Source organism: Peromyscus leucopus, chromosome 23, assembly GCF_004664715.2.
Source record: "Peromyscus leucopus breed LL Stock chromosome 23, UCI_PerLeu_2.1, whole genome shotgun sequence".
Taxonomy (NCBI): domain Eukaryota; kingdom Metazoa; phylum Chordata; class Mammalia; order Rodentia; family Cricetidae; genus Peromyscus; species Peromyscus leucopus.
The window spans coordinates 28,827,240-28,846,744 of NC_051082.1; the positions used below are offsets into that span (position 1 = coordinate 28,827,240).

The 19,505-nt window shown below is 52.7% G+C and overlaps 1 protein-coding gene across 1 annotated transcript in view; it reads right to left on the reverse strand.

The window, feature by feature from the left end:
• The window catches only part of Zan (zonadhesin), a 106,353-nt gene that overhangs the window by 16,270 nt on the left and 70,578 nt on the right, over positions 1-19,505 (reverse strand). Inside the window, exons 59-79 of the mRNA XM_037198525.1 lie at positions 19,257-19,398; positions 18,669-18,886; positions 17,592-17,733; positions 16,985-17,202; positions 15,336-15,477; positions 14,744-14,961; positions 14,033-14,174; positions 13,420-13,637; positions 12,932-13,073; positions 12,341-12,558; positions 10,188-10,329; positions 9,408-9,625; positions 8,383-8,524; positions 7,819-8,036; positions 6,364-6,505; positions 5,740-5,957; positions 3,750-3,891; positions 3,149-3,366; positions 2,592-2,733; positions 1,864-2,078; positions 133-274 (exon numbers count right to left, since the gene is read on the reverse strand). Coding sequence (XP_037054420.1) covers positions 133-274; positions 1,864-2,078; positions 2,592-2,733; positions 3,149-3,366; positions 3,750-3,891; positions 5,740-5,957; positions 6,364-6,505; positions 7,819-8,036; positions 8,383-8,524; positions 9,408-9,625; positions 10,188-10,329; positions 12,341-12,558; positions 12,932-13,073; positions 13,420-13,637; positions 14,033-14,174; positions 14,744-14,961; positions 15,336-15,477; positions 16,985-17,202; positions 17,592-17,733; positions 18,669-18,886; positions 19,257-19,398 — 3,739 coding nt within the window. The remainder of the gene's footprint in view (positions 1-132; positions 275-1,863; positions 2,079-2,591; positions 2,734-3,148; positions 3,367-3,749; positions 3,892-5,739; positions 5,958-6,363; positions 6,506-7,818; positions 8,037-8,382; positions 8,525-9,407; positions 9,626-10,187; positions 10,330-12,340; positions 12,559-12,931; positions 13,074-13,419; positions 13,638-14,032; positions 14,175-14,743; positions 14,962-15,335; positions 15,478-16,984; positions 17,203-17,591; positions 17,734-18,668; positions 18,887-19,256; positions 19,399-19,505) is intronic.

Genomic DNA, 19,505 nt, shown 5'->3' on the forward strand with positions numbered 1-19,505 from the left:
CCCCAGAACCCTCCCCTTGTGGTCCTCCTACCTCTGATCTCTAAGGCCCAGGAGACTAGGTTCCTCTTGCCCTGCCTTCGGTTCCTCCAGTCAGGAGCGCACCCTCACCACCTCCCCTAGTGGCTCCCTTACTGTTGGAGGCACAGTTACTGCTGCCATCATCACTGTGCTGGCAGTGGGTGTCCGAGGGGCAGGTGAAGGTGTGGCACTCGATGGCCCCATTGACGCAGGTACAGCTCTGGGTGCAGCCACTGGAGATCCATGTCTTGCCTGCCTGCAGAAGCCAGAGAAGAGAAAGGGAGTGAGGAGAGAATGACTAAGGAGCCAAGCTCAGTCTCCAGGTTCCACATCTGTTGAGTCAGCCAACTACAGTGAGGACAGCTGTATCTGGACTTAGGGGATAGTTCAGGTACATGCCTGTGTAGGATCTACTAGGAAGAGTGGAGAGGTGGGGCTCTACCTTAGGTATTTGGCTACAATCCCCAGTGAGAGGCTTGGGATGGGATTCTACATAGAAAGTCTGCCTACAGTCCTGAGTTACAGATGAGGGAACCTGGATCAGAGGCAGCACACTTGCCTAGAATCCCCCAGTGAGGGGCTGGGGTGTGGCTCAGTGGTAGAGCCCTGCCTAGAATCCCCAGTGAGGGGCTGGGGTGTGGCTCAGTGGTAGAGCACCTGCCTAGAATCCCCCAGTGAGGGCTGGGGTGTGGCTCAGTGGTAGAGCCCCTGCCTAGAATCCCCCAGTGAGGGGCTGGGGTGTGACTCAGTGGTAGAGCACCTGCCTAGAATCCCCCAGTGAGGGGCTGGGGTGTGGCCCAGTGGTAGAGCACCTGCCTAGAATCCCCAGTGAGGGCTGGGGTGTGGCTCAGTGGTAGAGCCCCTGCCTAGAATCCCCCAGTGAGGGGCTGGGGTGTGGCTCAGTGGTAGAGCCCCTGCCTAGAATCCCCCAGTGAGGGGCTGGGGTGTGGCTCAGTGGTAGAGCCCCTGCCTAGAATCCCCAGTGAGGGGCTGGGGGTGTGGCTCAGTGGTAGAGCCCCTGCCTAGAATTCCTCAATGAAGGGCCAGCCTAGATGCTCAGAGGGAAACATTTGCCTAGCATGTTCCAGGCCCTGAATGATCTTCACAATCCAGGGCCAGCTATACAAACAGATGCATCCAAGATAGAGGGAAATAGACAAAAGGAAAAGGCCATCCTCTCTCTCTCTCTCTCTCTCTCTCTCTCTCTCTCTCTCTCTCTCTGTCTCTCTGTCTCTGTCTCTCTCTCTCTGTCTCTCTCTCTCTGTCTCTGTCTCTCTCTCTCTGTCTCTCTCTCTCTCTTTCTGGAGAGGGTAGGTAACCTTTTAGTGCTTGTGTGAATGTGTGCATGAGAGAGTACAGGTGTGCACACACAGATGTGGGAAGACAACCGCAGGTGTTGGTATGACCTTATACTTTGTAATGAGACATGCCCCCTGCACAGCTGCTGTTGTTTACCTCTAGATACAGAAGACTATCTGGCCCCCACATTTCAAAGGATTCTGATGTGGCCCTCCCCTCACCCAATAGCAGCCCTAGGATTATAGACACAGGTTGTCCCATTCAGTTTACATGGGTAGTGAAGATTAGAACGCAGACCCTCAGCTGGACATGGTAGTGCACACCTTTAATCCCAGCACTCGGGAGGCAGAGGCAGGCGGATCTCTGTGAGTTCAAGGCCAGCCTGGTCTACAGAGTGAGATCCAGGACAGCAGGGCTACACAGAGAAATCTTGTCTCCCCAAACCAAACAACAACAAAAAGAACTCAGATCCTCACACTTTCAGAGCAAAGTTAACTCAGTCATTTTCAAACTCCCCCACAAATCCCACTTCAGATTCCCACTCACCAAGATGAGGTCACCGTGGGGATCTTTGCAGTTACACTGAATCTTGGGAATACACTTGTCACCACTCAGCACATAGCCAGACTGACAGATGCAGCCCTCCTTGCAGGTGAAGGCTTTGGGGCTGACGCCCTTGCAGAAGCCCTCAGGGTCCAGGCAGGAAGGCTGGCAGGAGGGCAGGCAGTCGGTGTAGCGACTGTGAGCTGGGCACTGCAGAGCTGCGGGGTGGAGAGAGAGTACGGTTAGTGGAGAGGACAGCGGAGGGAGGGGCCAGGAATTAGGAACGAGAGAAATGAGACAGGGCAGAATGGCCAACAGAACTCAGGGTTTTCCTCCTTTCGTTACTCATTCAGCAAACCTTTACCGAGCACAGACTGTGCCAAGCCCTGAGGAAAGAAAGAAAAGAGCGGTTTTCCTCACCTCGGTTTGGGAAACTAACCGCTGAGAGACCAGCACGGGAAGGACCGCTCGCTCGGCAAGCATGTACTGACATGGCTGTGTGTAAGAAAAGGTGGCTCTCCCAAGGTACCAGGGGCACTAATTCTGATGGTCGGTTTTAACGGTCAACTCGACACACTGGAGAGTCACCCAGGAAGATGACTAGCCTAGCCCAGGTCTCCAGAACCCCTCCCACCATGTTACCACCTCCAATCCCTGAACCCCCAGGCCCGGGGACTAAGCGTTCTCTCGCCCTGCCTCTGAGTCCTCCACCTCGCTCATCGCTCTCTTACTGATTTCGGCACAGTCACTGCTGCCATCCTCGATGTCCTGGCACTGAGTCCCCGAGGGGCACTGGAACTCGTGACACTGAACCAGTCCGCCCTCGCAGGTACATTTCTGGGAACAGCCTGTGGCAATCCAGGTCTTGCCTGCCTACACAAACCACACGGAGGATACAGACAGTAAGGACAAAGGGTCCAAGTGTAAGAGACAGGCTTAGCCTGCTGTCTGAAGGGCTTACTTTGCCATCCTTACTGAAGGCTCCACATCTATTAAGTCAACTAAGTACAGGTGGGAAACACAGGAAAACTGTATCTGGAGCTATTTAGCAGTAGAAGGCCTGTGTAGACTCCACTAGGAAGAAGGTGGGAGCAGGTCTCTGCCTTAGATTATCTGTCTAGAATCCCCCAGTGAGGGGCTGGAATGTGGCTCAGTAATAGAGCATGTTCCTAGCCTGCTCCAGGCCCTGGAAAACTCCAGGGTCAATGATAGAGTCATGTACATCCTAGGCTCACAGAACAGAGGGAAAAAGGAAGGGGCCCCAATTCCAAATTCTGTGCCCACTCACCGGAATGGGGGCACCCTGGGAGTCTTTGCAGCCACACTGAATTCTGAGTACACACTTGTCCTTATTGAGCACAAAGCCAGATTGACAGAGGCAGCCTTCTTTGCAGGTAGAGGGGCCTGTGACGCTGGGGACCTCACAGTGCTCATTCAGGTTGGAGCAGGATGGGATACAGGAAGGAAGGCAGTTGGTGTAGTAGCTGTGGGGTGGGCATTTCAGAGCTACGGGGTCAGAAGGATACGGGATTAGTGCATAGGACTTGAGAGAGCCAAAGGAAGTAGGGGTTACAGAAATTAGGCTGGGCTGAATGACAAGAAGAGCTTGTGACTTTTCCCTCGGCCTGTCCACACAGCAAACCCTTGGTGAGCATGAACTGTGCCAAGTCTGGAGAGAAGAAAGTAAGGGGAGTGGGTCTCCCAAGTCAGTGTGGGAGGCAAACCACTGAGAGCCAAGCGCTGGGAAGAGACCCTGCTATGGGTCCCCAGAACTCTCCCCACGTGGTATCTAGTATCCTGACCTCTCAGGCCCAGGAGACTAAGCTCCTCCTTGTTCTGTCTCTCATCTACCCAGCCACAGACACACCATTTTCCCATAGCTTCCTTACCAACTTTGACACAGTGACTGCTGCCATCAGCATCGTCCTTGCAGTGAGTCCCCGAGGGACACTGGATATCCCGGCAATGAATGTTTCCTGCCACACAGGTACAGTTCTGGGTACAGCCCTTGGAGAGCCAGGACTTTTCTGCCTGCAGAGATCATGGATAGAGATGGCAGTTCTAGGAAGACAGCTTTATGCCATGTAGATGTAACCAATCGTCGTCTTATTAAAATAAGAAACACAGAGCCAATGTAAAAGAGAAGGCCGAGAGGTCAGAGCTCAGAGATAAAATCTTACCTCCTGCAGTGCTCCTAACTTCCCCGAGAGAGAGCTACTTCCTGTTTGTCTGTGTTTAAATAGTCTTTCTGTTCTGCCTTCTCATTGGTTGTAAACCCAACCACATGACTGCCTCATCACTGCCTGTAAGTACCGCCCTCCAGGTCTTAAAGGCGTATGTCTCCAATACTGGCTGTATCCCTGAACACACAGAAATCTACCTAGCTCTTCTAACCACCACGCTCTTGCTATGGCTCTAATAGCTCTGACCCCAGGGCAACTTTATTTATTAACATAAAATTAAAATCACATTTCAGTACAAATAAAATATCACCATAATGCCATGTCTGAAGGACTCACATTTGTCTTCCCTGTTCACAGGTTTCACTCTATAGCACCAACCAATCACAGGTGAACACTACTGGAAAAACTATTACAAATGGGAGTTTTGGTATATCTCAGTGGGAGTGTGTCTATCTAGAATCTCCAGGTGAGGGATAGGTATGTGGCTCAATGGTAGAGCGCCTACCTAGAATCCCCCAGTGAGGGGCTGGGGTGTGGCTCAGTGGTAGAGCCCCTGCCTAGAATCCCCCAGTGAGGGGCTGGGGTGTGGCTCAGTGGTAGAGCCCCTGCCTAGAATCCCCCAGTGAGGGGCTGGGGTGTGGCTCAGTGGTAGAGCACCTGCCTAGAATCCCCAGTGAGGGGCTGGGGTGTGACTCAGTGGTAGAGCACCTGCCTAGAATCCCCAGTGAGGGGCTGGGGTGTGGTTCAGGGGTAGAATTGTGGTTGAAATTTTTTCTGTAGGGGTCAAGGAGCATAGATCAGTTATAGAGCAAGGCTGCCTAGTACTTGTCTTGAATCCCCAAGTGATGAACATGTAAGGGTGACATCTGGTTAAAGATAGAGCACTTGTAAAGCATGTGCTAGGCCCGACCAAGCTTCATGCTGCAGGGCTAGCCATACAGACAGAAGAACCCCAGATAGACAAAAGCAGGGGAAGGAGAAATGGCTGTCAATGCCCCTTTGAAAACATTCTTTAATGACATTTATCTTTGTGTGTCCACACACATGTGCACATGCATGACACATGTGTGTGGTCAGAAGACAGATTGCTGGAGTCAGCTCTCTCTTTCTCCCACGTGGATTCCAGACATTGGCTTGGCCCTTAGGCAAGTGCCTTCACCTATGGAGTCATGTTCCAGGCACACTACGTTTTTTAAAATTACCTTTTTTATGTGCATTGGTGTTTTGCCATGGGTGTTGGGTCCCCAGGAACTGGAGTTACAGACAGTTGTGAGCCACCATGTGGTTGCTGGGAATGGAACCTCTGCAAGAGCAGCCAGGGCTCTTAACCACTGAGCCATCTCTCCAGCCCCTACTTTTTTTTTTTTAAGCTAATCTTGTGTGTGTGTGTTCTGTATTTAATCATGGCGCACACATGTGTGGAAGTCAGAGAACAAATCTTGGGTGTTGGTGCTTACCTTTCACCCCATATTCAGATATTCAGGCAGCATAGACTACCAAGCACCTAAATGTTGTGGCTTTTCCTATCTTTGCCTCCTGTCTCACATAGAAACCCTGGGGTGACATAAAGGCCTCCTGCAAACAGTTCACTGGACTGTGGAGATTCCAATCATGTCCTCTCCTTGTGCTGACCCAGGGCCTTACTCACTGAGCCACCTGCCCAGGCCCACCAGTCTTACATCTGGCATGCACTCACCGGGATGAGAGCGCCCTGGGCATCTTTGCAACCACACAGAATTCTGAGCATACACTTGTTGTTATGCAACACAAAGCCAGCTCGACAGATACAGCCCTCCTTACAGGTGGAGGGGACTCTTGGGCTGGTGCCCCCACAGAGGCCTTCTGGGTCCGAGCAGGAAGGTATACAAGAAGGTAGGCAGCTGGTGTAGCGGCTGTGGGCGGGGCACTGCAGAGCTATGGGGAGAGAGAGTAATGTTAACAGAGAGGGATAGAGGGTCCAAAGACACCGAGGCTGCAGAAACCAAGCTAGGATGAATGCCCAACACAACTTGTGTTCTCCACTCTTTTTGCTTCTGTTTTTCCTTTTGCTATTCATTCAGCAACCATTTACTGAGCCTGGGCTGGGTGCCAGTCCTAAGGAGGAACAAACCAATGTATCTCCCAAGTTAGTGTGGGAACTTAACAACTGAGAGACTAGTACTGAAAAGAGATGCAGTCCACAGTGGGCCTCCTAAGTTCCTCTGTATTGTGGTATTTCTTATGTTCAACCTCCAAAGCCAGGAGATTATGCTCCTTGCCCTGCCTCTGATCCCGGCAGCCATGAACACACCCTCCATGCTTTCCCCTATTCCCCTCTTACGGATTTTGGTGCAGTTAACGTGGCCGTCCCGGCCATCCTGGCACTGAGTCCCTGGGGGGCAGTTGAAGCTTCGACATTGGATAGCCCCTCCCACGCAGGTACAGCTCTGGGTGCAGCCACTGGAGACCCAGGTCTCGCCTGCCTGGAGAAGCCAGGGAAGAGAAAGGGAGTGAGACTAGACAGGCTGCTCGAGGGATACAGCCTCACCAACTTTCTGAACAGCTTCAGTTTGCCCTCTATATCTCTCTATAAGTTCTACATCTATTGAGTCAAGCAACCATAGGTGGAATGGATTTGAAAAGAGAATTGTATGTGGGGAAGGGGGATTATCAGCTTATTGGTAGATCATGGTCCTAAATCCTTAGTAAGGACCTCTAAGAATAACTCAGTCATACAACTCACTTGTGTTGTAGAATCCCCCAGTGAGGGGCTGGGGTGTGACTCAGTGGTAGAGCACCTGCCTAGAATCCCCCAGTGAGGGGCTGGGGTGTGTCTCAGTGGTAGAGCACCTGCCTAGAATCCCCAGTGAGGGGCTGGGGTGTGGCTCAGTGGTAGAGCACCTGCCTAGAATCCCCCAGTGAGGGGTTGGGGTGTGGCTCAGTGGTAGAGCACCTGCCTAGAATCCCCAGTGAGGGGCTGGGGTGTGGCTCAGTGGTAGAGCACCGCCTAGAATCTTTAGTGAGGGGCTGGGGGTATGGCTCAGTGGTAGAGTATCTGCCTAGAATCTTTAATGAGGAGTTTGTGGGTGTGGCTCAGTGGTAGAATCTCCACTGATGGACTGGAGGTGTGGCTTAATGGTAGAGCACTTGCCTAGCCTGTGCCAGAACCTGACAAACCTTCAAACTCAAGGGCCAGACATACAGACAGGAGCATTCCAGAAGGAAATAGATGAAAGGAAAATAGCCCACAATCCAACTTTTAAAAAAAAATGTTTTATACGGCTCCAGAGATGGCTTAGCTGTTAAGAGCACTTGCTGCCTTGTGGAGGACCCAGATTCAATTCCCAGAACCCACATGGCACCTTATTACTCCTGTAATTCTAATTCCAGGGGGATCCAATGCCTTCTTTTGACCTCTGTGGGTACCAGGTTCCCAAGTGAATACATGTAGTCACTTGCACAATCAAATAAAAATAAATCTTTTTAAAGATTGTACTGTGTGTTTGTGTGTGTGTGTGTGTGTGTGTGTGTGTGTGTGTGTGTGTGTGTGTGTATTCATGTGTGTGAGTGCTGGCCCACATGATCACAGGTCAGAGAACAATTTCAGCTATTGGTTTCTGGGGATGTTCCTGTCTCTGCCCACCATTTTTCGGTAGAGTGATGGAATTGCAGACACAGGTAACTGTGCCCATCTATAGTGAGTTGTGGAGATTCAAACTCAGGTCCTCACACTTGCACAAGAAAGCAACTGACCCATTGAGCTAGCATTCCCAATCCCATTGCCACACCCACTCACCGGAACAAGAGCACCCTGGGCATCTTTGCAGCCACAGTGAATTTGGAGCACACACTTGTCATTATTCACCACGTAGCCAGGTTGGCAGAGGCAGCCCTCCTTGCAGGTGGAGGGGACTTGGGGGCTGGTGCCCTCACAGTGGCCATCCGGATCGGTACAGGAAGGTAGACATGGGGGAAGGCAGTTTGTGTAGCGGCTGTGGGCAGGACACTGCAGAGCTATGGAGTGGAGGGAGACTGGGGTTACGGGATGGGGTCCAAGGAAGCAGAGAAATGACCCCCAGAGCTTCAGGATTTTTCCCTATTGTTATTAATTTTGAAAATATTTCCTGAGCATGGGGTGTGTGTCAAGCCCTTTGAAAAGCAAGAAGAATGAATCTCCCAACTAGATGGGGAAGACTAATCATGGGAGACCAGCTCTGAGAAAGGTCTCAGCAGAGCCAAAGGTCCTCAGACTCTACCCCATTGTGGTACCTAGTAACCAACCTCTGAGGCCCAGGGGACCAAGCTCCATTTTGCCCTGCCTCTCCTCCCTCCAGCCATGAGCACACCCATGGCCCCTTACTGATTTTGACACAGTGACTGCTGCCGTCACTGCTGTCCTTGCAGTAGGTCCCTGGGGAACACTGGAAAGTCCTGCACTGGATGGTCCCTCCCATGCAGTTACAGCTCTCCGTGCAGCCTTTGGTGATCCAGGTCTTGCCTGCCTGCAAGAGTCACGGGAAGAGAAAGAAAGAGAGGAAGGGCTGAGTTCTAAGGAGACAGTCTCACTGCTCCAGGGTACATAGGTTTGCCCTCACTGTCTGCAGGCTCCACATCTATTGAGTCAACAAACGATGGTGAAAAATATTTGAAAAAATAATTGCATTAGGGGATGATGTGTGCACATCTTGGAGGCATAACACCTGCCTGGAATCCTGTAGTTAGGAGTTGGAGGTATGACTCAGTTATGGACAGCCTGCCTAGAATTCTCAGTGATAGAGTACTTGTCTGTCCTGTGCCAGGCCATTCCCATCCTTCCCACTCAAGGGTCAGCTCTAAAGACAGGTGCATCCACGTGGTGGTGAACACTTTCACTCCTAGCACTCAGGAGACAGAGTCGAGCAGATCTCTGTGAGTTCGAGACCTGTCCAGTCTGTCCATGTAAGTTCCAGGACAGTCAGGGCTATATAGAGAGACCTGTCTCAAATTAAAAAAACAAAAACAAAACAAACAAAAATACAGGCACATCCCAGGTCAACAAGAGCAGAGGGAAAAAGTTCATTCTACTTTTATTTTAAATCTTTGTGCATTTTCATGTGTGTGGGAGATTGGTGCATGTATGTGTGAAGGTCAGAATACAGCCTGGGATGGTGGTCCTCACCTTCTGCCTTGCATTGCGAGGTTCCCTGTCTCTGTGCAATCACAAGAGTAGCTAGCCTACAAGTTTCTAGGTTCTCCTTTCTCCCAGTAGAAGCTAGAAGCTACCATACCCAGCTTACATAGGTTCCGAAGATCCCTCAGGCCCTCACACTTGCAAGGCAAACATTTTACCCAGTGAGCCATCTCCTCAGCCACCCACCAGTCCCTCCTTGTTCCACACCCACTCACGGGAATGAGGCCACCGTGGGCGTCTTTGCAGCTACACTGGATTCGGAGCACACACTTGTCATTATTCAACAAGTAGCCAGGCTGACAGAGGCAGCCCTCCTTACAGGTTGCGGGAACTTTGGAGCTGTTTTCCTCACAGTGGCCATCCAGAACAGAGCAGGAAGGTGGGCAGGAGGGAAGGCAGCTGGTGAAATGGCTGTGAGCCGGGCACTGCAGAGCTGGGGGTAGAGAGGGTGGAGTCAGGGAGGGGACCCAAGGGAGCACATGTTATAGAAACCAGGCTTGGCAAAACAAGCAATAGCTCTTTGGGTCTAATTTGTTTTTCCAAGACAGGGTTTCTCTGTATAGTTTTGGAGCCTGTCCTGGATCTCGCTCTGTAGACCAGGCTGGCCTCGAACTCACAGAGATCCCCCTGCCTCTGCCTCCCAAGTGCTGGGATTAAAGGCATGTGCCACTACCGCCTGGCTCTAATTTTTGTTGTTGTTGTTATTCATTCAGTAAACGTTTACTGAGCATTGGGCTGTGTGCCAAGTCTGGGGAAAGAAGGTTAAGAGTAATTTTTTCCTAGTTCAGCGTGGGAGACTAAAAACAGTGGCTCTCCCAAGTCAGCATGGGAGGCTAACCAGTGAGACTTGTGCTATAGGCATTGGGTCCAGACTCTCCTCACTGGGCACCCCTATCCCCAACCTCCAAGGCCAGAGGACTAAGCTCGGCCTTGCCCTGCCTCTGGTCCCTCCTGCCATGAGCACACCCTCCCCACCTCCCCCGTGGCCCCCTTACTGATTTTGACACAGTGACTGTTGCCATCACTACTGTCCTTGCAGAAGGTCCCTGAGGGACACTGGAAATTCTGGCACTGGACATCTCCTCCTGTGCAGGCACAGTCCTGGGTACAGCCCTTGGAGATCCAGGTCTTGCCTGCCTGCAGAAGTCATAGGAAGAGGAAGTGAAGGTGGAAGAGCTTGTCCTAGGGAGACAGACTGACCTTCTGTCTGAAGTATATGCATTTGCCCTGTCTACAGGTTTCACATCTACTGAATCAACCAACCAGAGGTAGAAAATATTGAAACAAGAATTATAGCTAGGACAACTGGGTTAGCTCAGTGGTCGAGCCCCTGCCTAGAGTCCCCCAGTGAGGGGCTGGGGTGTGGCTCAGGGTAGAGCCCCTGCCTAGAGTCCCCCAGTGAGGGGCTGGGGTGTGGCTCAGTGGTGGAGCACCTGCCTAGAATCCCCCAGTGAGGGGCTGGGGTGTGGCTCAGTGGTAGAGCTCCTGCCTAGAATCCCCCAGTGAGGGGCTGGGGTGTGGCTCAGTGGTAGAGCCCTGCCTAGAATCCCCCAGTGAGGGGCTGGGGTGTGGCTCAGTGGTAGAGCACCTGCCTAGAATCCCCCAGTGAGGGGCTGGGGTGTGGCTCAGTGGTAGAGCACCTGCCTAGAATCCCCCAGTGAGGGGCTGGGGTGTGGCTCAGTGGTAGAGCACCTGCCTAGAATCCCCCAGTGAGGGGCTGGGGTGTGGCTCAGTGGTAGAGCCCCTGCCTAGAATCCCCCAGTGAGGGGCTGGGGTGTGGCTCAGTGGTAGAGCACCTGCTAGAATCCCCCAGTGAGGGGCTGGGGTGTGGCTCAGTGGTGGAGCACCTGCCTAGAATCCCCCAGTGAGGGGCTGGGGTGTGGCTCAGTGGTAGAGCCCTGCCTAGAATCCCCCAGTGAGGGGCTGGGGTGTGGCTCAGTGGTAGAGCACCTGCCTAGAATCCCCCAGTGAGGGGCTGGGGTGTGGCTCAGTGGTAGAGCACTGCCTAGAATCCCCCAGTGAGGGGCTGGGGTGTGGCTCAGTGGTAGAGCCCTGCCTAGAATCCCAGTGAGGGGCTGGGGTGGTCAGGGTAGAGCCCTGCCTAGAATCCTCCAGTGAGGGGCTGGGTGTGGTCAGTGGTAGAGCTCCTGCCTAGAATCCTCCAGTGAGGGGCTGGGGTGTGGCTCAGTGGTAGAGCTCCTGCCTAGAATCCTCCAGTGAGGGGCTGGGGTGTGGCTCAGTGGTAGAGCACCTGCCTAGAATCCCCCAGTGAGGGGCTGGGGTGTGGCTCAGTGGTAGAGCACCTGCCTAGAATCCCCCAGTGAGGGGCTGGGGTGTGGCTCAGTGGTGGAGCCCCTACCTAGAATCCCCCAGTGAGGGGCTGGGGTGTGGCTCGGTGTAGAGCCCCTGCCTAGGATCCCCTGTGAAAAACAGCACAAGAGGCTCCGTGACAGAGTGCAGGCCTAGAATGCTCAAAAGGGGCCTCTGAGCACAGCCCAGGTACACAGCTCACTTGCATACAGTCTTCACTGACAGGCCAGGTGCATGGCTCAGTGGTAGAGCATTTGCCCAGCAAGTGCCAGGCCCTGACCAACTTTCAAACTCAAGAGCCAGCCAGAGACAAGTACACATGTGGAGGTCAGAGGACAACTTGTGTGAGTCGGTTCTTGCCTTTCACCATGTAGGTCCTGGTGATTGAACTCAGGTGTTCAGGCTTGAAGGCAAGTGTCTTTACCCAGCCATGTCTCTGGCCCTCTACTTTTTAAAAATTAATCTTTTAGTATTTATATGTATGTTCTCTCTCTCTCTCTCTCTCTCTCTCTCTCTCTCTCTCTCTCTCTCTGTGTGTGTGTGTGTGTGTGTGTGTGTGTGTGTGTGTGTGTACAGGAGAGGCAGTCAGAGAATAGGCTCAGGGGTTGGGTCTCACTTTCTCTACTTTAGATTGAGACAGGATATCTCAACTGTCGGATTTTAATGTTGCCACTGGTCTTCACAGTAAATACTTGGCTAGCTAGCTTGCAAGTTTCTGGGGATTCTACTCCCATCTCAACATGCTTATATGGGATTTAAGCTCAGGTCCCCACACTTGGACCTGATTCACTGAGCCCTCTTCCCAGCTGCCCCAATTCCACCTCCCACACCCACTCACCGGAATGAGGCTACCATGGACGTCTTTGCAGTCACAGTGAATTCGGAGCACACACTTGTCATTGTTCAGGAAGTAGCCAGGTTGGCAGAGGCAGCCCTCCTTGCAGGTAGAGGGGACTTTGGGACTGGTGTGCTCACAGTGGGCATCCAGATCGGCACAGGAAGGTGGGCAGGAGGGAAGGCAGTCAGTGAAGTGGCTGTGGTCTGGGCACTGCAGAGCTGGGGGTGCAGAGAGAGTAGGGTTAGAGGAGACAAGAGGGGCCCAAGAAGCATAGGCTATAGAAACCAGGCTAGGCACAGTGACTGAGGAGATTTGGGGCTCCCCCCTCTATGCCTTCATTATTCATTCTAAGAACATTTACTGAGCATGGCCCTTGTGGCAAGTCCTGAGAGTAGAACTAAGAAGCAGCACAGCCAGGTCGGTGGGAGATCACCCACTGAGAGGGGTCTGCCACAGTCCCCACAACCACCCCCACTGTTGTAAGATTGACATCTCGCCTCTGGGCTCAGGGGAGGAAGAAGCTCCTTTGTTGCCCTGCCTCTGCCTCCTCCAATCAGGAGCCCACCCTCTCCACACTCCCCAGGGCCTTACTTATTTTAGCGCAGTGACTGCTGCCATCATTGTTGTCCTTGCAGTGAGTCCCTTGGGGACACCGGAAATTCTGGCAGTGGATGACGCCTCCCGTGCAGGTACAGCTCTGGGTGCAGCCTCTGGTGATCCAGGTCTTGCCTGCCTGCAGAAGCCACAGGAAATGGAAGTAAAGTTCAAGGATGGCTTCTTTTTTAGTTGTGTGTGTGTGTGTGTGTGTGTGTGTGTATCCATGTGAGTACATGCATATGATTGTCCATGATGGCCAGAAGACATATCAAACCCTTGAAGCTGGAGTTACAGGATCCAAATTCCAATCTTCTTGGTAGAGTGGCATGTGCTCTTAACCACGGCTTCTGGCCTCTAGTTCTCAGGAGATGACCTCACTTCCTGTCTGGGGTACTTACATTTGCCCTCACTGTCTACAGATTTTACATCAGTTGAGTCTCCCAGCTATCTCCCCCTCCACCATGATTTCCCAGTTCACTCACTGGAATGAGAGGACCCTGGGTGTCTTTGCAGTCACATTCAGTTTTGAGCACACACTTGTCATTACTCAGCACATAGCCCGGTTGGCAGACGCAGCCCTCCTTGCAGGTAGAAGGGACTTTAGGACTGGTGCCCTCACAGTGGGCATCTGGGTCGGAGCAGGAAGGCTGGCAGGAGGGCAGGCAGTCGGTGTAGAGGCTGTGGGCCGGGCACTGCAGAGCTGGGGCACAGAAGGAGAGTGGGGTTAGTGGAGAGGACAAAAGGAAGGAGAGGCTGTAAATACCAAACTAGGCAGAAGAACAACAGAGTTTGGGGCTTTCTTCCTTCTTCTTAGTGTTCATTTAGCAAATATTCACTGAGGATGGGCTGTGTGTTCAACACAAAGGACAGATGGAAAGAATGGTTTCTTTTAACTCAGTGTGGGAGACTAACCCTGAGAAGGGACTCAGCCACAACCTGTGTCCCCAGAATCCCTCCTACTGAATCCCGGAATTCCTACGTGGACCCTCCTATCGATGACCTCCTAAGTGGGGACTAAGCTCCTTCTTGCCCCGCCTCAGACTCGTCCAGTCATGAGCACACACCCCCTCGCCACCTTCCCCACGGCTCTCTTACTTATTTTAACACAGTCACTGGTGCCGTCATTATTGTCCTTGCAGTAGGTCTCTGAGGGACACTGGAAATGTCGGCACTGAACAGCCCCTCCCATGCAGGTACAGCTCTGGGTGCAGCCTCTAGGAGTCCAGGTCTTGCCTGCCTGCAGAAGCCACAGGAAGAGAAATGGAGTGGGGACAGAGGGGCTAGTTAAAGGGAGTCAGCCTTACTCCTATCGGCAGGACTTTTCATTCTCCCTCCCATTCTATAGGTCCATATCTACCGAGTCAACCACCAGCACACGGAAACCAGCTGAACAATATCGCACCTGGGATGGGGTTCAGCGTGGCAGTAGAGACCTGACTAAAATCTGACAGTGAAGTGCTGGCGACTCTTTCAACAGAGTGCACCTGCCTAGAATCCCCCAGTGAGGGGCTGGGGTGTGGCTCAGTGGTAGATCACCTGCCTAGAACCCCACAACAAGGGGCTGGGAATGGTTCTCAGGGGAGAACATTTGCCTAGCCTATGCCAGGACAGATGTTTCTTCACACTCCCAGGCCAGCCATATAGACATGAGCATCCCAGACAGAGAGGGGCAGACGAAAGAAGAAGAAAGAAAGAAGAGGAGGAGAGAGAGGAGGAGGAGGAAGGAGGAGGAGGAGGAGGAGGAAGAAGAAGAAGATGAAGAAGAAGATGATGATGATGATATTCCCATTCTCCACTTCCACTCACCGGGATGAGAGCGCCCTGGGCACCTTTGCAGCCACAGTGAATTCTGGGGACACACTTGTCGTTATCAAGCACAAAGCCAGAGTGGCAGAGGCAGCCTTCTTTGCAAGTGGAGGGGACTTTGAGGCCGGTGCCTCCACAGTGGCCCTCTGGGTTCAAGCAAGAGGGTGGGCAGGAGGGCAGGCAGGCGGTGAAGCTGCTGTTGACTGGACACTGTAGAGCTGTGGAGTGGAGGGAGAGCGGAGTTAATGGAGAGGACCAGAGGAGGCCCGAGGAAGCAGAGGCTTCTGTGCAGAGATCAGACTTGACAGAATGACCAGGAGATCCTTCCCCACCTCACCACACTTACTACCCATTCAACAAGCATTCACTGAGCATGCCCTGTTTGTCACTCCACGAGAGAGAAAGTAAGAAAAATGGATCCCCCAAGTCTCAGACTGAGACTGAGAAGGCACTCAGCCAAGCTTGGCTCCACAAACTCTCTACTGTGGTACCTTCTATCCCCAAACCTCTCAACCCAAGGACCTAAGCGTCTTCTCGCCCTGCCTCTAGTCCCTCCAGCCACCAGCTTCTCCGTCTTCCCCCAGGCCCTTACGGATTTCAGCACAGTGACTGCTGTCATCATTGTCATTCTTGCAGTAAGTCCCTGGGGGACACTGGAAATCCAGGCAGTGGATGCTCCCTGCCCTGCAGGCACAGCTCTGGGTACAGCCTTTGGAGACCAAGGTCTTGCCTTCCTGCAGAAGGCATGGAAAGAGACAGGAAGTGAGGAAGGAGAGGCTGGCTAGAGAGGGCCTCACCTGTCTGAAGGGACTTAGGTTTGCCCTCTCCATTGCTACTGCACATCTACTGAGTCAACCAACAACAGGCAGAACACATTTGAAAAATATTTCCTTCTGTTGCTGTACGCATCACTGAGCAGAACAGAACCTGCCTAGACTCTCCTAGTGAGGAGGCAGGGGGCATGGGCTGTCAGCAGAATTTCTGCCTGGAATCCTAGGTCAGGGCACTGGGGAGTGGGTCAGGGGTAGAACACTGGCCCTGAATCCTATAGTAGGGGCCTGGAGAGCATGGCTCAGTTGCAGAGCACCTGACTAGAATACTCAGTAATGGGAGGTTGTGTGGCTTTGAAGGAGAATACTTGCCTGGAATCCCCCAGTGAGGGGCTGGGGAGTGGTTCAGTGGTAGAACACCTGCCTAGAATCCCCCAGTGAGGGGCTGGGGTGTGGCTCAGTGTAGAGCCCCTGCCTAGAATCCCCCAGTGAGGGGCTGGGGTGTGGCTCAGTGTAGAGCCCCTGCCTAGAATCCCCCAGTGAGGGGCTGGGGTGTGGCTCAGTGGTAGAGCACCTGCCTAGAATCCCCCAGTGAGGGGCTGGGGTGGGTCAGTGTGAGCCCTGCTAGAATCCCCAGTGAGGGCTGGAGTGTGACTCAGTGGTAGAGCACCTGCCTAGAATCCCCCAGTGAGGGGCTGGGGTGTGGCTCAGTGGTAGAGCTCCTGCCTAGAATCCCCCAGTGAGGGGCTGGGGAGTGGTTCAGTGGAAGAGCATTTGCCTACCCTGTGCCTGGACCTGAACAACCTTCACATTCCAGCACCAGCCATACAGACCGGAGCATCCCAGGTGCAGAGAAGCAGAAGAAATGAGCTCATGGCTCCCAATCCTATATGGTTTTTATTGCCACTCATTTGTTTGTTTGTTTGTTTTTAAAACAGGTTCTCACTATGTAGTCCTGGCTGTAGCTCAGGTTGGTCTTGAAATTTTAGAGATACATCTGTCTCTGCTCTCCAAGTACTGGGATTAAAGGCATGAGTCATCACATCTCTCTCTCTCTCTCTCTCTCTCTCTCTCTCTCTCTTCTCTCTCTCTGTGTGTGTGTGTGTGTGTGTGTGTGTTTGAGTGTGCGCGCGCACACTTAGACATAAAGATCAGAGGATAATTTCAAATGTTGGACTCATGCCGTAGCTTGTATTGAAAAATGCGGTCTGTGTCTGCCTGTCTTTTTACCTGTCCTCTTTGTTTTGGTCACCACTGCACACACAAGACTAAGCTAGTTCTCAAGTTTCTGAGGATTCTGCTGTCTCCCTTTCCTATCTCCCAGTGGAAGCACTGGGGTTACAGACATAGGCTACTGTATCCATCTCCTATGATTGTGGGGATTGAGACCTTGGTCCAACAGTTCAGGATGAACACTTATACGGTGCTATCTCCACAGCCCCCACCAATCCTACCCTCCACGCCCACTCACTGGGATGAGAGCACCCTGGGCATCTTTGCAGCCACACAGAGTTCTGAGCATACACTTGTCATTCTGCAGCACATAGCCAGATTGACAGATGCAGCCCTCCTTGCAAGTGGAGGGGACTTTGGGACTGGTTCCCTTACAGAGGCCATCCGGGTCCAAGCAGGTAGGTAGACAAGGGGGTAGGCAGTCAGTGAATAGGCTGTGGGTTGGGCACTGCAGAGCTATGGGATAAAAATAGAGTGGGGTTAGTGGAGAGGCCCAGAGGGTGTCTGAGGAAGCAGAAACCAGGCTGGGCATAATGATCAAGAGACCTTGGGTTTTTTTGTTTTGTTTTGTTATTTATTCAGCAAAAATTTACTGGGCATGGCCTATGTGCCAAGTTCTGAGAGAAGAAAGTTAGACTGGATCTCCCAAGTCAGTGTCAGAGACTATTGAGAGTTTACCACCGAGAAGGGTCTCAGCAGAGCTATGGGTTACCAGAACCCTCTCTACTGTAATACCTAGTATCTTGACCTCTTAGGGCAGAGGCACAAGCTCCTTCTTGCCCCGCCTCAGACTCGTCCAGTCATGAGCACACACCCCCTCGCCACCTTCCCCACGGCTCTCTTACTTATTTTAACACAGTTACTGGTGCCGTCATTATTGTCCTTGCAGTAAGTCTCTGAGGGACACTGGAAATTCTGGCACTGAACAGCCCCTCCCATGCAGGTACAGCTCTGGGTACAGCCTGTGGAGGTCCATGTCTTGCCTGCCTGCAGAAGCCAAGGAAGAGATAGAATGTGAGGACAGAGGGATAGGTGAGAGAGAGACAGTGCCACTTCCTGTTTCAGGGACTTGGGTTTGAATAGAGGTATGTAGTCACAGCTACTGAGACCACTTACCTGGTGTCAAAGATGCTGGGGGAAATGCTTCTGCTGTGGTGTGTGTAGCTCTGCAATAGGACCTGCCTAGAACTCCCCACTAAGGTGTGTGTGGGAGGGGCTCAGTGCGAGCACTCTGGCCCAGAGTCTATAATGGGGATCTGGGAATACAGTTCAGTTGTAGAGCGTCTGACCAGAATCCCCAGGGATCTAGGGGCTCATGTGACCTATGTATACTTGCTGGAGGTGTGGTTCAGTGGTAGAGCACTTGCCTAGCCTGTGCCTGGACATCATCAACCTTCATACTCCAGGCATATAGACAGAGTATTCCAGGCAAGATTTGAAGAAACAATGAGAATGTGACTTTCCTAATCCCAGGTTGATTTTCAAACCATTCTCCTACTCCGTGTGTGTGTGTGTGTGTGTGTGTGTGTGTGTGTGTGTGTATTCATATTTCTTTGTATGTGAGTGCAGACTCACTTAAGCATCCACATCAGAGGACAATTTTGGGTGTTGATCCTCATCTTCCTCTGTGTATGGAGACACGGTGCCTCTGCATCGCTGTCTCTGATTCTCTCCTGCCCCCCGAATCTCTTCTCTCTCCCTCTCCCCTCTCTTCATTGATGCTGTTCACTACTGTCAGAACAACAGCTAGCTCACAAGTTTCTGGGGATTCAGGACTCCTAGTGGGAGGCCCAGCACTGAGACCCGGTTCACAGGGGCCGGCGGTGGCGAAGGCGAATTCAAACTCAACTTGCACCACAAACATTTTACCCACTGATTCATCTCTGCAGCCCTCACCAATGGGACGGCAGGCACCCACTCACCGGGATGAGGACACCTCGGGCATCTCTGCAGTCACACTGAGTTCTGAGCACACACTTGTCATTATGCAGCACGTAGTCAGGTTGGCAGACGCAGCCCTCCTTACAGGTGAAGGGGACTTTAAGGCTGGTGCCCTCACAGTGTCCCTCTGGGTCCGAGCAGGAAGGCTGACAGGAGGGAAGGCAGGCGGTGTAGTGGGTGTGGTCTGGGCACTGCAGAGCTGCGGGGAGGAGGAGGAAAGTGGGGTTAGTGGAGAGAACAGAGGGGTCCAGTGAAGCAGACGCTGTAAAGACCCAGCTGGACAGAACTGGCCGCAGAGCCTCCCTGCCCCATTTTGTCATTCACTCAGCAAACATTTACGGAGCATGCCCGTGTGCCGAGAACCGCGGAAAGAAGTAAGTAGACTGGATTTCTCAGTCAGTGTGGAAGACTAACCATCGGGAGACTAGCACTGAGGAGGGACCCAGTCCAGCAGTAGGTCCCCAGAATCCCAACCTCTTAGGGCAGAGCACCAAGCTCCCACTTGTCCAGTCTCTGATTTGTCCAACCATGATGGCTACCGCCCCCATCCCCAGGGACGGCCCCCTTACTGATCTTGGCGCAGTGACTGCTGTCATCGTCACTGTCCTTGCAGTAGGTCCCTTGGGGACACTGGAAAGTCTGGCACTGGACGTCACCTCCTACGCAGGCACAGCTCTGGGTGCAGCCTCTGGAGGTCCAGGTCTTGCCTGGCTGCAGAAGCCAGGGAGTGAGAAAGAAGTGGAGACTGAGAGGGTGCTCTGGAGAGCCAGGCTTAGCCCCGTGCCTGAAGGGTGTCCACGTCTACGGTGGACAGGAGG